At 63.9% G+C, this 10,034-nt stretch overlaps 3 protein-coding genes across 3 annotated transcripts; 1 reads left to right on the forward strand and 2 right to left on the reverse strand.

The window, feature by feature from the left end:
• Window positions 1-377: 377 nt before the first annotated feature.
• On the reverse strand, window positions 378-3,435 carry CHLRE_06g278104v5 (uncharacterized protein). Its single transcript, XM_043063058.1, has 7 exons — window positions 3,326-3,435; window positions 3,163-3,230; window positions 2,918-3,007; window positions 2,599-2,695; window positions 2,138-2,214; window positions 1,785-1,968; window positions 378-1,528 (listed from the first exon to the last, which is right to left on the reverse strand). Exons 1-7 carry the CDS (start codon window positions 3,393-3,395, stop codon window positions 1,428-1,430), a joined length of 687 nt encoding a protein of 228 aa, XP_042923764.1. The 5' UTR covers window positions 3,396-3,435; the 3' UTR covers window positions 378-1,427.
• Window positions 3,436-3,535: 100 nt separating this feature from the next.
• On the forward strand, window positions 3,536-6,527 carry CHLRE_06g278105v5 (uncharacterized protein). Its single transcript, XM_043063059.1, has 4 exons — window positions 3,536-4,281; window positions 4,565-4,677; window positions 5,052-5,076; window positions 5,478-6,527. The coding sequence occupies exons 1-4, from the start codon at window positions 3,622-3,624 to the stop codon at window positions 5,979-5,981; spliced, it is 1,302 nt and encodes a 433-aa protein (XP_042923765.1). The 5' UTR covers window positions 3,536-3,621; the 3' UTR covers window positions 5,982-6,527.
• A 535-nt stretch (window positions 6,528-7,062) lies between these two features.
• CHLRE_06g278106v5 (uncharacterized protein) lies at window positions 7,063-9,085 on the reverse strand. Its single transcript, XM_043063060.1, has 3 exons — window positions 8,747-9,085; window positions 8,154-8,193; window positions 7,063-7,965 (listed from the first exon to the last, which is right to left on the reverse strand). The coding sequence occupies exons 1-3, from the start codon at window positions 8,797-8,799 to the stop codon at window positions 7,861-7,863; spliced, it is 198 nt and encodes a 65-aa protein (XP_042923766.1). The 5' UTR covers window positions 8,800-9,085; the 3' UTR covers window positions 7,063-7,860.
• Window positions 9,086-10,034: the final 949 nt, after the last annotated feature.

The following is a 10,034-nucleotide window of genomic DNA, read 5'->3' on the forward strand; positions in this document are numbered from 1 at the left end:
AGCCCGCGGCGAAGCAGCCCGTTCCCAACTCCCAGCCCAGTCCCCTATGCCAGCCTCCAGGGCGCTCAGCGAAAGACATTCACAGCCTGTTCACAGGCACCCGGACCCGTATGCGTAACACAGGCACCGTTTGCTGAGCTCGCGTTCGCTGGTCGAGGTCCAGGAACTTAAACCGCCGGGCCAGGCCAGGGGAACCCCTGGGCAAGGCCGACCTGGCCGAGTCAACTGGCACGAGCGGTCAGGAACCCACAGGCCCCCGGTATCGCTGACCCTGCTGCCGAAGCGCTGATGTAAGTTCACGTCTCCGGCTGTCCGCCATGCGAACTACGCACATGACCGTCCGGATGAACACCTGGAACGGTGGAACCCTGGGTGGGTGGATGCGCCCTCCTTTACGCTTCCTTCAGCTTGCTCCAAGGCGGCCGAAGCGCTCACGGCACAGTGTATGAGTGCGGCAACTGCACACCAAGTCGGCGGCTTAGGTCTTAACTCGCAGAGTCCCGCTATCATCAATACCGTAATTTCGTTCAGCCAGACCCATAACCCATTGCCGGTGTCGGCTACCGTCACTGCTACCCGGGCGCCGCACCTGCTAGCCGGCCGCCGGCCGCTGGTTGACGCATCGTCGAGTGTCCCGTCCACAGCGGCGTCACAAACAACTGTCAGCGATGCAAGCACGGCGTTCATGAGTCCTGGGTTGCCACCGCTTCCATCCTACAGGCCATAGGGGTAGACCCTGCACGGCATGCAGGGGCAAGAATGCCCTGGCGCGGCGCATAACTCACGCGCTTTCCCAATCAGGACAGCGCCGTTGTGTTTGCACGCAGCCCTCCCCATTAGGCAACAGGCTTCTGGGGTTGCCGCCCCATGCCCCACAATGCCCTCGGGGGCAGCGCCATGCCAGCCCCGAAATGCACTCGTCATACAAAGCATACGCCCCACACACCGTGCGAGCTTGATGCTCCCTGTGCGCCGCCAAAAAACATGGTCCTAAGGTTCGCTAGCAGTCCGAAACCCGCCCCTGGTAACCGTCGTTGATGCAAAACAGAGCGTCGCTCAGAGCCTCACTCGCGGCACCCATTGCCCTGTGGCCCCATTGCCAAGTGCTGGCCGCCGTCCTCCCTGAACGCCGCGGCTCTTGCTGCACCCCCGTGCCCTGCCCCCTATAGGTAGCCACGCATCACGGGCCGGCTCAGTTGCCTCTGCTGGGCCCTCTCGCTCCCACGAGGGATTCCCTCTCACAGCCTCAAAACCCGCCCTCACACGTGCGACTTGCTCGGCCTCTGGGATGCTACCGTCGCTCTGCTGATCGCAGCCTGCCAGCCCCGCTCCGCTCCCCTGTCCTCGGGCGTCCTCCTCCTCTACACGCCTACACGCTCCTCCTGATCGCCTGCTCGCCCGTTCTCCTGCTGCTCCGGCTCGTCCGCTCACATGTCCTTTGGGAACATGTACTCCAGGCCCAGGAACCACAGCCCCACGCCCAGGCCCACGCCCACCAACACCACGATGATCACCCGCCGGATGATGCCTGCACGGGCACGTCATGGGAGTGCAGCGGTGAGCGGCTGGGACGCGGGTGACGGGAATACGGCGTCGTGGGAGTACGGTATGGCGGTGCGGGGCGGGGATTGGGTATGGAGCTGGGCGGCGGCAGTGGTGGGCAGCAGGTTGCTGGCGCGGAGGCCGAGCGGCAGCTGACACATGCAAACACTGACACGCACACGCGCACACAAGACACAATCGCATGCACACACACGTACACACAAACACACACGATCACGTACCCAGCACGGACGTGTCCACCTCCGCCGTGTCGCCGCTGGAGCTGCCCAGGATGGCGTCCAGGTCGGGCACGGCGCCGCCCGAGCCGGCGCGGCGGGCGGTGCTGCCGTACGGGCGCTCGGTGGGCGGGCGGTTGGCCATGGCGATGGCCAACTGCTGCGCAAACCGCCGCAGCTGGATGGTGATCTGTGTGTATACATGTTAGGAAAGCATGTGTGGGTGTTTGTGGTGGCGGCGGGTGGCAAGCGTGGTGCACAAGGAGAGCAGACAAAAGTTGAAACATGCTCCGCGGTGGGGAGCGCATGAGCGGTGGTGTGGTGGAGCTGTCACAGGAAGCACACACGCGCACGCGCACCTGCTGCGAGGTGACCATGGTCACATAGGTCGGGTCCTCCAGCGCCTTCTCATACTCCAGTCCGTTGCGGATGCCCTCTGCATACGCACACACGTACACACGGACGCACACATCCCTTCAAAACGCAGTCACGCACACAGGTGTGCCAGCGGGCAAGTACACAGGTCGCAGGATTGCCGCAAGACTGCGCGCGTATGGGTTGTGGCCAGGCGGGCCCGAGGCACAGGGCAAGCGCACGTGACAGATAGGAAGGCTCTCGGTTATCGGTTACGCCGCCAGACCCCCGCCCCTAGGCCCCCGCCCCTTGCCCCCCAGCCCCCGCGGCCAGCCTGCCACGCCCTCCTGCCTATCCCCATCCTCCCCTGCCATCCTCCCTCCCCCCTCCCTCATGCCACTTCCTCGCCTCTCCACTTCCTCCTGCTGTTGCTCACTCACCCCCTCCCTCCCCCGCGCCCGCTCACCTCGGAGGGTCATCTGCGCCAGCTCCACATCCCCAAACGAGGCGTGCACAGCCGTCACGCCAAATAGCGCCGCGCGCTTCTGCTCAATGGTCGGCTCCTGCATTCATGGGTTATGTGTTGAAATTGGTTTGATGCGGACTACCAGAAGTGCTGACTACCGGCCTTATTGCAAACGGAAACGTGGCGCCCAAGCCCAAGCCCGCGGTAGTGGTAGCCGCATGCGCATGGCTTGCCATGCAATTTGACACAAGACCGCGCCGCCCCAGCCACACGGCCCTAACGCTGCTCCTTAACCCTCCCGTGCCGACCCCGCGTCCACCTCGTTCAGGGCCGCCTCGTACAGGTTCATGGCCTGCAGGCGGTCACCCTCCTCGTACTTCTTCTTGGCCTTCTCCAGCAGCTCACCCGCCTGGCGTTAGCAGCACAGCGCCGCGGAGGCGCAAGCGAGGGGCGCGAGCGAGGCGGTGATGTGTTGAAGGGTGGTGGACGGGGGGATGGGCTGGCAGGGATATGGCAGGGCATCTTCCCCAGCCCGGCACGGGCATGCCAGACCACATCTCTTACCTTGGCGCTTGCCTGAACCGTCACCGCGCGGCATCGGCCCACTCGGCGAGCGGGAAGCGCACCACATCCTGCGTGTCGGCAACGATCCCCCAATTCAGTCCATGAAAAAGATAGCAGTGAGGTGTAAGATTTGCTTGTAATCGGGTTTATCCAAGACACGCACCAGGAACGCGAGCTGGTCTCGCGCTCGGCCGAGACGCTGCACCAAAAGGTTGGATCCTTTGTAGCTGCATGGCTGATGTGATGTATACTTACAAAAACCGGGGGGCCTACATCAAGAGACTTCATCGATCGCACGAAACAGGACATTCCGCCATGTGCCCGCAAAACAACGCGTCGACCAGTATTTCAATCTTCATCTCCGCCGCTTAATCATTTGACTGAAACGATTGCTGCAACCCTGTCTTTACGACCCACCCATCCATCCACTCGCGTGGAAGCTCTCCGCCCGTTGCCGCAATGCATAGATCGCTCGGTCATAGCTCGCCAAATCAATGGCGGGGGCAGGTGTTGGGGCGAACTGTGGCCCCGCCGCGGTGCCGCGCCGCGTCCACGCTGCGGCTTGCGTGTGACACGTCGGCTCCGCAGCGCAGCGCTGAGCGCAGCGCACCCGACGATTGCAGCACCAGCGGCCGTGACTGCGATGGTGCGAGTGAGACATGGACGCATACCGGGCGACGGGCATTTTCTCGCCGCCCTCACTTCCCACCCAAGACCCAACAGCTGGCGCGGCGGCAGCTGCTCCTAGCCACCGCCTCCGCCTCCGCCGCGTCTGTCGCAGCCGCCGCAGCGCAGCTCCTGTCCCCAGCCGCCGCCCTCGCCATCCCGGACGCCTTTGCGCCCATCCCCTCCTCCCCGCCCGCGCCCGCGCCGCTGCCCAGCGCCTCAACCTTCCTGCAGCCGCTGCTGCCGGCGCCGGCCGCCGACCTGCTTGCCCAGCTGGAGGGCCGCGCGGCCATCTACCAGCCCGGTGTGGCGTGGGCACTGCGCAATGAGGACAGGCAGCTCTACTACCCGGCCTGGCTGGAGGGGGAGTGGGAGGTGACGGCGCGCTTCGCCGCCGCGTCCTTCCCGCAGGGCCGCCAACTGCTTGGGCGCACCGTGCCAGGCGTGCTCAAGGTGAGGAGGCGGCACTGTCAGGGTTACGCGGGATTGGGCGGGACGGGGCAGGCTTCCAGGCCTAATTTGTGTCTGTGTGTGATGGAGAAGCTGAATGCGTTTGGCGCAGTGGCATACAAGGCCTCGGGACTTGGGGCGGGGGCCGCGGCTGGGGTTAGGCGGCGATGGGCGGGGCGGGGTGAGGCGGGGCGGGGTTTCAGGCACTACTATGAGTAAGCGTGTATGGTGGCAGCGATCAGCTTCCAATGTCCTGCTCCGCCTGCCTGCTACTTCGGCTGTGCAGGGCAGCATGACTGTGGCACTGCCGGACGTGGGCGCGGCCATGGACAACGACGTGCGGTACCGGGTGCGGTTCGAGCGCGACCCACTTGGAGGCGGCCGCGTGGTGGCGGACAGGTGGGTGTGGGGCCCGGAGGCGACCTGGAGTCGGCAGGGCGGGAGGACATGGGGACAGAAGAACGAAGACGCCAGGACAAAAGGATTAGGAAACAGAGGCAAGCCCCCGGAAGCACTGGCGTCATGCAGCTCGTGTAGGTGTAGGTCCGGTGGCGTAATCAGCTGTATCAGTGGTTGTGGCTATGGCGAGCGAGCTCGCGATTTGCGTCTGATCCCCACAGCGCTGGTACGTGTGCGCCAAGCCACGTCAGGCGCCGCTTACTGACACGCTGACGCACCCGCTGTGCCGCCTCCTGCGTCTTGCCTCCTGCCACGGTCTCCGTACCGCCCTTCGCAACGCCATCCGCCACACCACGTCCTTCACCACGCCGCAGAGTCTTCAACGCCAAGGAGCTTATGGTGCGTGCGTGGCAGAGCGGCGGCGGCGGGGTTTGAATACGGTAGTTGGCGGCGGTAGATGTGGGGATTAGGGGTGGTTGCATGCAACCCTACATAAAGGTGGAGGGGTCAGGGCTGGGCATGCGGGTGCCAGCAGCTGCCGCGTTCGGTCGCAGTGGCGGTCAGGGCCAGCTTCCTACTGCCGTGTTGCAGGCGCACCAGCCTTTCAGCCCTCCCGCACAGCTGCACAGGCATGCCCACTTACCGGTAGTTCGCGAACCTTTCAACTCTCCACGGCCCCTTCCGTCTCCATACGTTTACACGCCCCACCTGCGCTGCAACACGTTGGCCGCACGACCACGCGGCCCACACACCCCGCCCAAACACCACACGCCACACGCCCCCTGGCCCCCAACCCGCAGGACGCCTTCTACGGCATGGCCGTGACGCGGCGTGTGGAGTACGACCCGCGCAACCCCACCCGCATGACGCTGGTGTGGGCGACGCCGCGCAAGGAGACGTCCGTCATCTCCGAGGACCTGCGCAAGGCCGAGCTCATCATCAACAACCGCCTGTCACAGGACCTCGGATCAAACCAGTTCATCTGCGGCGAGCTGTTCCGCCAGGTCACGCAGGCTGCCTCCCAGGGCTTTGTCTTTGACTACTTTGTGATCAACAAGTTCACATTGTTGTCGCCCGGAGCAGCGGCTGTGGGAGTTGGGGGAGCTGCGGGAGCAGCGGCAGCAGGCGGGGTGCAGGCGGGCGCGGGGACGGGGTCGGGGGCGGGGGCCGGGTTGGGTTCCAGGGTTCGTGTGCTGCAGCGTGTGGGCGCCTTCCTGCAGCCCCAGGACGCGGCCTACTTCGAGGCGGGCGGGAAGGCGGTGGCGGCGTACGACTACACCTACGACTACGTGCGGGTGGCGTGAGGGGCCGTGACGTTCCGCCGGGGGGGGGGCAGGATGGGGTATTGCTCGGGCGGAGCATAGGGGAGGCGGTGGGTTCGTGTGGGGGTGGCGGGTGGTGGGGGTAGCTTGCTTGGGGTAGTCGCGGAGATGGGCGGTGACGACAGAGGAGCAGACGGCTGAAGGAAGTGCTCGTGATGGCTGACAACCGTGGCGGGCTGAGTGTGCTCTGCGTTTGTAATTGATTGGACATGGATGTAGCTGTCGGCGCGATGGCCCTGGTGGGGACACGGACGTCAGGTGTACTTGCGTCAGGGCCATCGAGGCATCGAGCAGTCAGCAACATGGTCGCTGACGCGGGGACCGGCTAGGCGGCTAGGCCGCCAGGGTTGCCAGGTGCTTGGCGCTCTCCTGCGTTCAGGGTTTTCTGCGTCTGAGACTTATTAGGGGCAGATGGAGTCATAGAGGAGTGGAAGGTGGGGATATGGTTTGAGCCTTTGGCAAGATTCCCGGAGCAATCTCCGATTCCCGGAGCAAAGCGAAGGGATGTGTCGCCCTCAAAACTGTCCGTGCGTGCGTCTGTGCGTATACGGCACAATCCCGAGAGCGCTTGCCCTTCCGCTCGCCGCGACCGCGCGGCCGCCGGTGATATGCAGTGTTGTAGCACTCGCATTATAGATATGCACGATATTAAAAATGGGGGCGCGGCGCTGGCCGCGCGCGGAGAAAAAAGGTCGCGACGGTTTCGCGAGCACAAAAACTTTGCGAGCGGTCCCGCGCGCACTCCGGCGCGAGCTCGCGCCGATATGTGCATAATATGAATTCAACATATCATTTACTGATATACAATTGCATCAGCGGGGCGCCGGGCGATCGGAAGAGCGAGTTCGGGAACGATGCTCGGCAAATTTCCAGAAGCTGCCTCGCGCCGGGCTGCTCGCCCGGCCTCCAACCCAACGCCGCTCGATGTCGAGACATGGATAGAAGCGTTTGGGCCGCTCAGCGGGCTCGGGCAGCGCGGTTCACCGAGTCGGCATTTTTAACATTTCCCGCGCCAAGGTCTGCACCGCGGCCCCACGAACGTGCCGCTGGGTCGCAAATGCTGCGAAGATATCTGTTACAGCGCGTTAAGGTCACTCGGCGCGCACTCCGAGCACTTGCGCGCCTACACACGCCTTCCCCTTTCCACCCGTCCACCCCATGGGCACCCGCACACAGAACAGGACACCCACAACACCGCGCGCCCTCCCCGCTGCCTGCATTCCGTGCCTAGCCCTCGACAGCGCTCCCAGGCGTCCGGCGGCAGCCCGTGCCAGCCAAGGAAATGCCCAAACCCACCCCCACACACGCCCCTGCACCCCCACCCTCCCCAAGTGCCGTCCAACCTGCCCCAACCTCCCCCCCCCTCCAATTTGCTCCGGGGGGATGCGTCAGCATCCCGTCATGTTCCCGGAGCAATCTCCGATTGCGGAGGGATGTGTCGCCCTCAAAATTTCACTGCGTGCGTCCGTGCGTGCGTGCGTGCGCGCCGTACACTCGCCCTTCCGCTCGCCGGGGGCGCGCGGCCGCCGGTGATATACAGTATTGTAGCACTCGCATAATAGATATGCACGATATCAAAAATGGGGGCGCGGCGCCGGCCGCGCGCGGAGAAAAAAGGTCGCGACGGTTTCACGAGCATAAAAACCTTGCGAGCGGTCCCGCGCGCACTCCGGCGCGAGCCCGCGCCGATATGTGCATAATATGAATTCAACATATCATTTACTGATATACAATCGCATCAGCGGGGCGCCGGGCGGCCGGGAGAGCGAGTTCGGGAACGATGCTCGGCAAATTTCCAGAAGCAGCCTCGCGCCGGGCTGCTCGCCCGGCCTCCAGCGCAGCGCCGCTCGGTGTCGAGACATTAATAGAAGCGTTTGGGCCGCTCAGCGGGCTCGGGCAGCATAGTTCGCCGCGTCGGCATTTTTAGCATTTCTCGCGCCGAGGTCTGCGCCGCGGCCGCGCGAAGCTGCCGTTGGGTCGCAATTGTTGCGAAGATATCAGTTGCAGCGCGTTAAGGTCGCTCGGCGCGCATTCCGAGCACTTCCGCACTTGCACACGCGTTCGCCTGTTCCCCGTTTTCACCCCATGGGCACCCGCGCTCAGAACAGGAGACCCACAACACCGCGCGCCCTCCCCGCTGCTTGCGTTCCGTGCCTGGCCGTCGAGAGCGCTCCCCCAGGCGCCCAGGCGCAACCTGTGCCAGCCAAGGAAATGCCAAAACACGCCCATGCACACGCCCCCGCACCCCCCACCGCCCCCAAGCGCCGCCAAAGCCGCTCCCGCCCCCCCCCCTCCAAATTGCTCCGGGGGGATGCGTCAGCATCCCGTCATGTTCCCGGAGCAATCTCAGATTGCGGAGGGATGTGTCGCTTCCAAAACTGTCCGTGCGTGCGTGCGTCTGTGCGTATACGGCACAATCCCAAGGGCGCTTGCCCTTCCGCTCGCCGTGGCCGCGCGGCCACCGGTGATATGCAGTGTTGTAGCACTCGTATTATAGATATGCACGATATTAAAAATGGGGGCGCGGCGCCGGCCGCGCGCGGAGAAAAAAGATCGCGACGGTCTCGCGAAATTAAAACGTTGCGAGCGGTCCCGCGCGCTACGCGGCGCGAGCTCGCGCCGATATGTGCATAATATGAATTCAACATATCATTTACTGATATACAATCGCATCAGCGGGGCGCCGGGCGATCGGGAGAGCGAGTTTGGGAACGATGCTCGACAAATTTCCAAAAGCTGCCTCGCACCGGGCTGCTCGCCCGGCCTCCAGCCCAGTGCCGCTCGGTGTCGAGACATTCATAGAAGCGTTTGAGGCGGTCAGCGGGCTCGGGCGGCATAGTTCATCGCGTCGGCTCGGCAGAAATTCTGAAAACTGCCTCACGCCGAGCTGCGCGCCCGGACTCCAACGCAGTACCAATAAATGTCGTAACATTGTTAGAAGTGTTTGGGACGCTCGGCGGGCTCGGGCAGCGCAGTTCACCGCGTCGGCATTTTTAGCATTTCCCGCGCCAAGGTCCGCGCCGCGACCGTCCGAAGCTGCCGCTGGGTCGCGAATGCTGTGAAGATATCTATTGCAGCGCGTTAAGGTCGCTCGGCGCGCATTCCAAGCACTTCCGCACTTGCACACGCGTTCGCCCGTTCCCCGCTTTCACCCCGTGGGCACCCGCGCACAGAACGGCGGCCCCACAACACCGCGCACCCTCCCCGCTGCTTGCGTTCCGTGCCTGGCCCTCAAGAGCGCTCCCAGGCGTCCGGCGGCAGCCCGTGCCAGCCAAGGAAATGCCCAAACCCACCCCCACACACGCCCCTGCACCCCCACCCTCCCCAAGCGCCGTCCAAGCTACCTCAACCTCCCGCCCCCCTCCAAATTGCTCCGGGGGGATGCGTCAGCATCCCGTCATGTTCCCGGAGCAATCTCAGATTGCGGAGGGATGTGTCGCTTCCAAAACTGTCCGTGCGTGCGTGCGTCTGTGCGTATACGGCACAATCCCAAGGGCGCTTGCCCTTCCGCTCGCCGTGGCCGCGCGGCCACCGGTGATATGCAGTGTTGTAGCACTCGTATTATAGATATGCACGATATTAAAAATGGGGGCGCGGCGCCGGCCGCGCGCGGAGAAAAAAGATCGCGACGGTCTCGCGAAATTAAAACGTTGCGAGCGGTCCCGCGCGCTACGCGGCGCGAGCTCGCGCCGATATGTGCATAATATGAATTCAACATATCATTTACTGATATACAATCGCATCAGCGGGGCGCCGGGCGATCGGGAGAGCGAGTTTGGGAACGATGCTCGACAAATTTCCAAAAGCTGCCTCGCACCGGGCTGCTCGCCCGGCCTCCAGCCCAGTGCCGCTCGGTGTCGAGACATTCATAGAAGCGTTTGAGGCGGTCAGCGGGCTCGGGCGGCATAGTTCATCGCGTCGGCTCGGCAGAAATTCTGAAAACTGCCTCACGCCGAGCTGCGCGCCCGGACTCCAACGCAGTACCAATAAATGTCGTAACATTGTTAGAAGTGTTTGGGACGCTCGGCGGGCTCG

The sequence above is a fragment of the Chlamydomonas reinhardtii genome, chromosome 6, assembly GCF_000002595.2.
Source record: "Chlamydomonas reinhardtii strain CC-503 cw92 mt+ chromosome 6, whole genome shotgun sequence".
NCBI lineage: Eukaryota > Viridiplantae > Chlorophyta > Chlorophyceae > Chlamydomonadales > Chlamydomonadaceae > Chlamydomonas > Chlamydomonas reinhardtii.

Excerpts from the sequence above, each read along its gene's own strand:
- CHLRE_06g278106v5 (XM_043063060.1), bottom strand. The coding sequence starts at position 8,799 with ATGAATGTCTCGACACCGAGCGGCACTGGGCTGGAGGCCGGGCGAGCA. Across the intron at positions 8,194-8,746 it reads GAGGCCGGGCGAGCAGCCCG|GTTGCGCCTGGGCGCCTGGG; the intron begins GTGCGAGGCAGC and ends TGGCTGGCACAG. Across the intron at positions 7,966-8,153 it reads GGAGCGCTCTCGACGGCCAG|CTTCGCGCGGCCGCGGCGCA; the intron begins GCACGGAACGCA and ends ACCCAACGGCAG.
- CHLRE_06g278105v5 (XM_043063059.1), top strand. The coding sequence starts at position 3,622 with ATGCATAGATCGCTCGGTCATAGCTCGCCAAATCAATGGCGGGGGCAG. Across the intron at positions 4,678-5,051 it reads GGCCGCGTGGTGGCGGACAG|AGTCTTCAACGCCAAGGAGC; the intron begins GTGGGTGTGGGG and ends ACCACGCCGCAG. Across the intron at positions 5,077-5,477 it reads TCAACGCCAAGGAGCTTATG|GACGCCTTCTACGGCATGGC; the intron begins GTGCGTGCGTGG and ends CCCAACCCGCAG.
- CHLRE_06g278104v5 (XM_043063058.1), bottom strand. The coding sequence starts at position 3,395 with ATGCAGCTACAAAGGATCCAACCTTTTGGTGCAGCGTCTCGGCCGAGC. Across the intron at positions 2,696-2,917 it reads ACGAGGCGGCCCTGAACGAG|GAGCCGACCATTGAGCAGAA; the intron begins GTGGACGCGGGG and ends CCATGAATGCAG. Across the intron at positions 1,529-1,784 it reads GGTGGACACGTCCGTGCTGG|GCATCATCCGGCGGGTGATC; the intron begins GTACGTGATCGT and ends GTGCCCGTGCAG.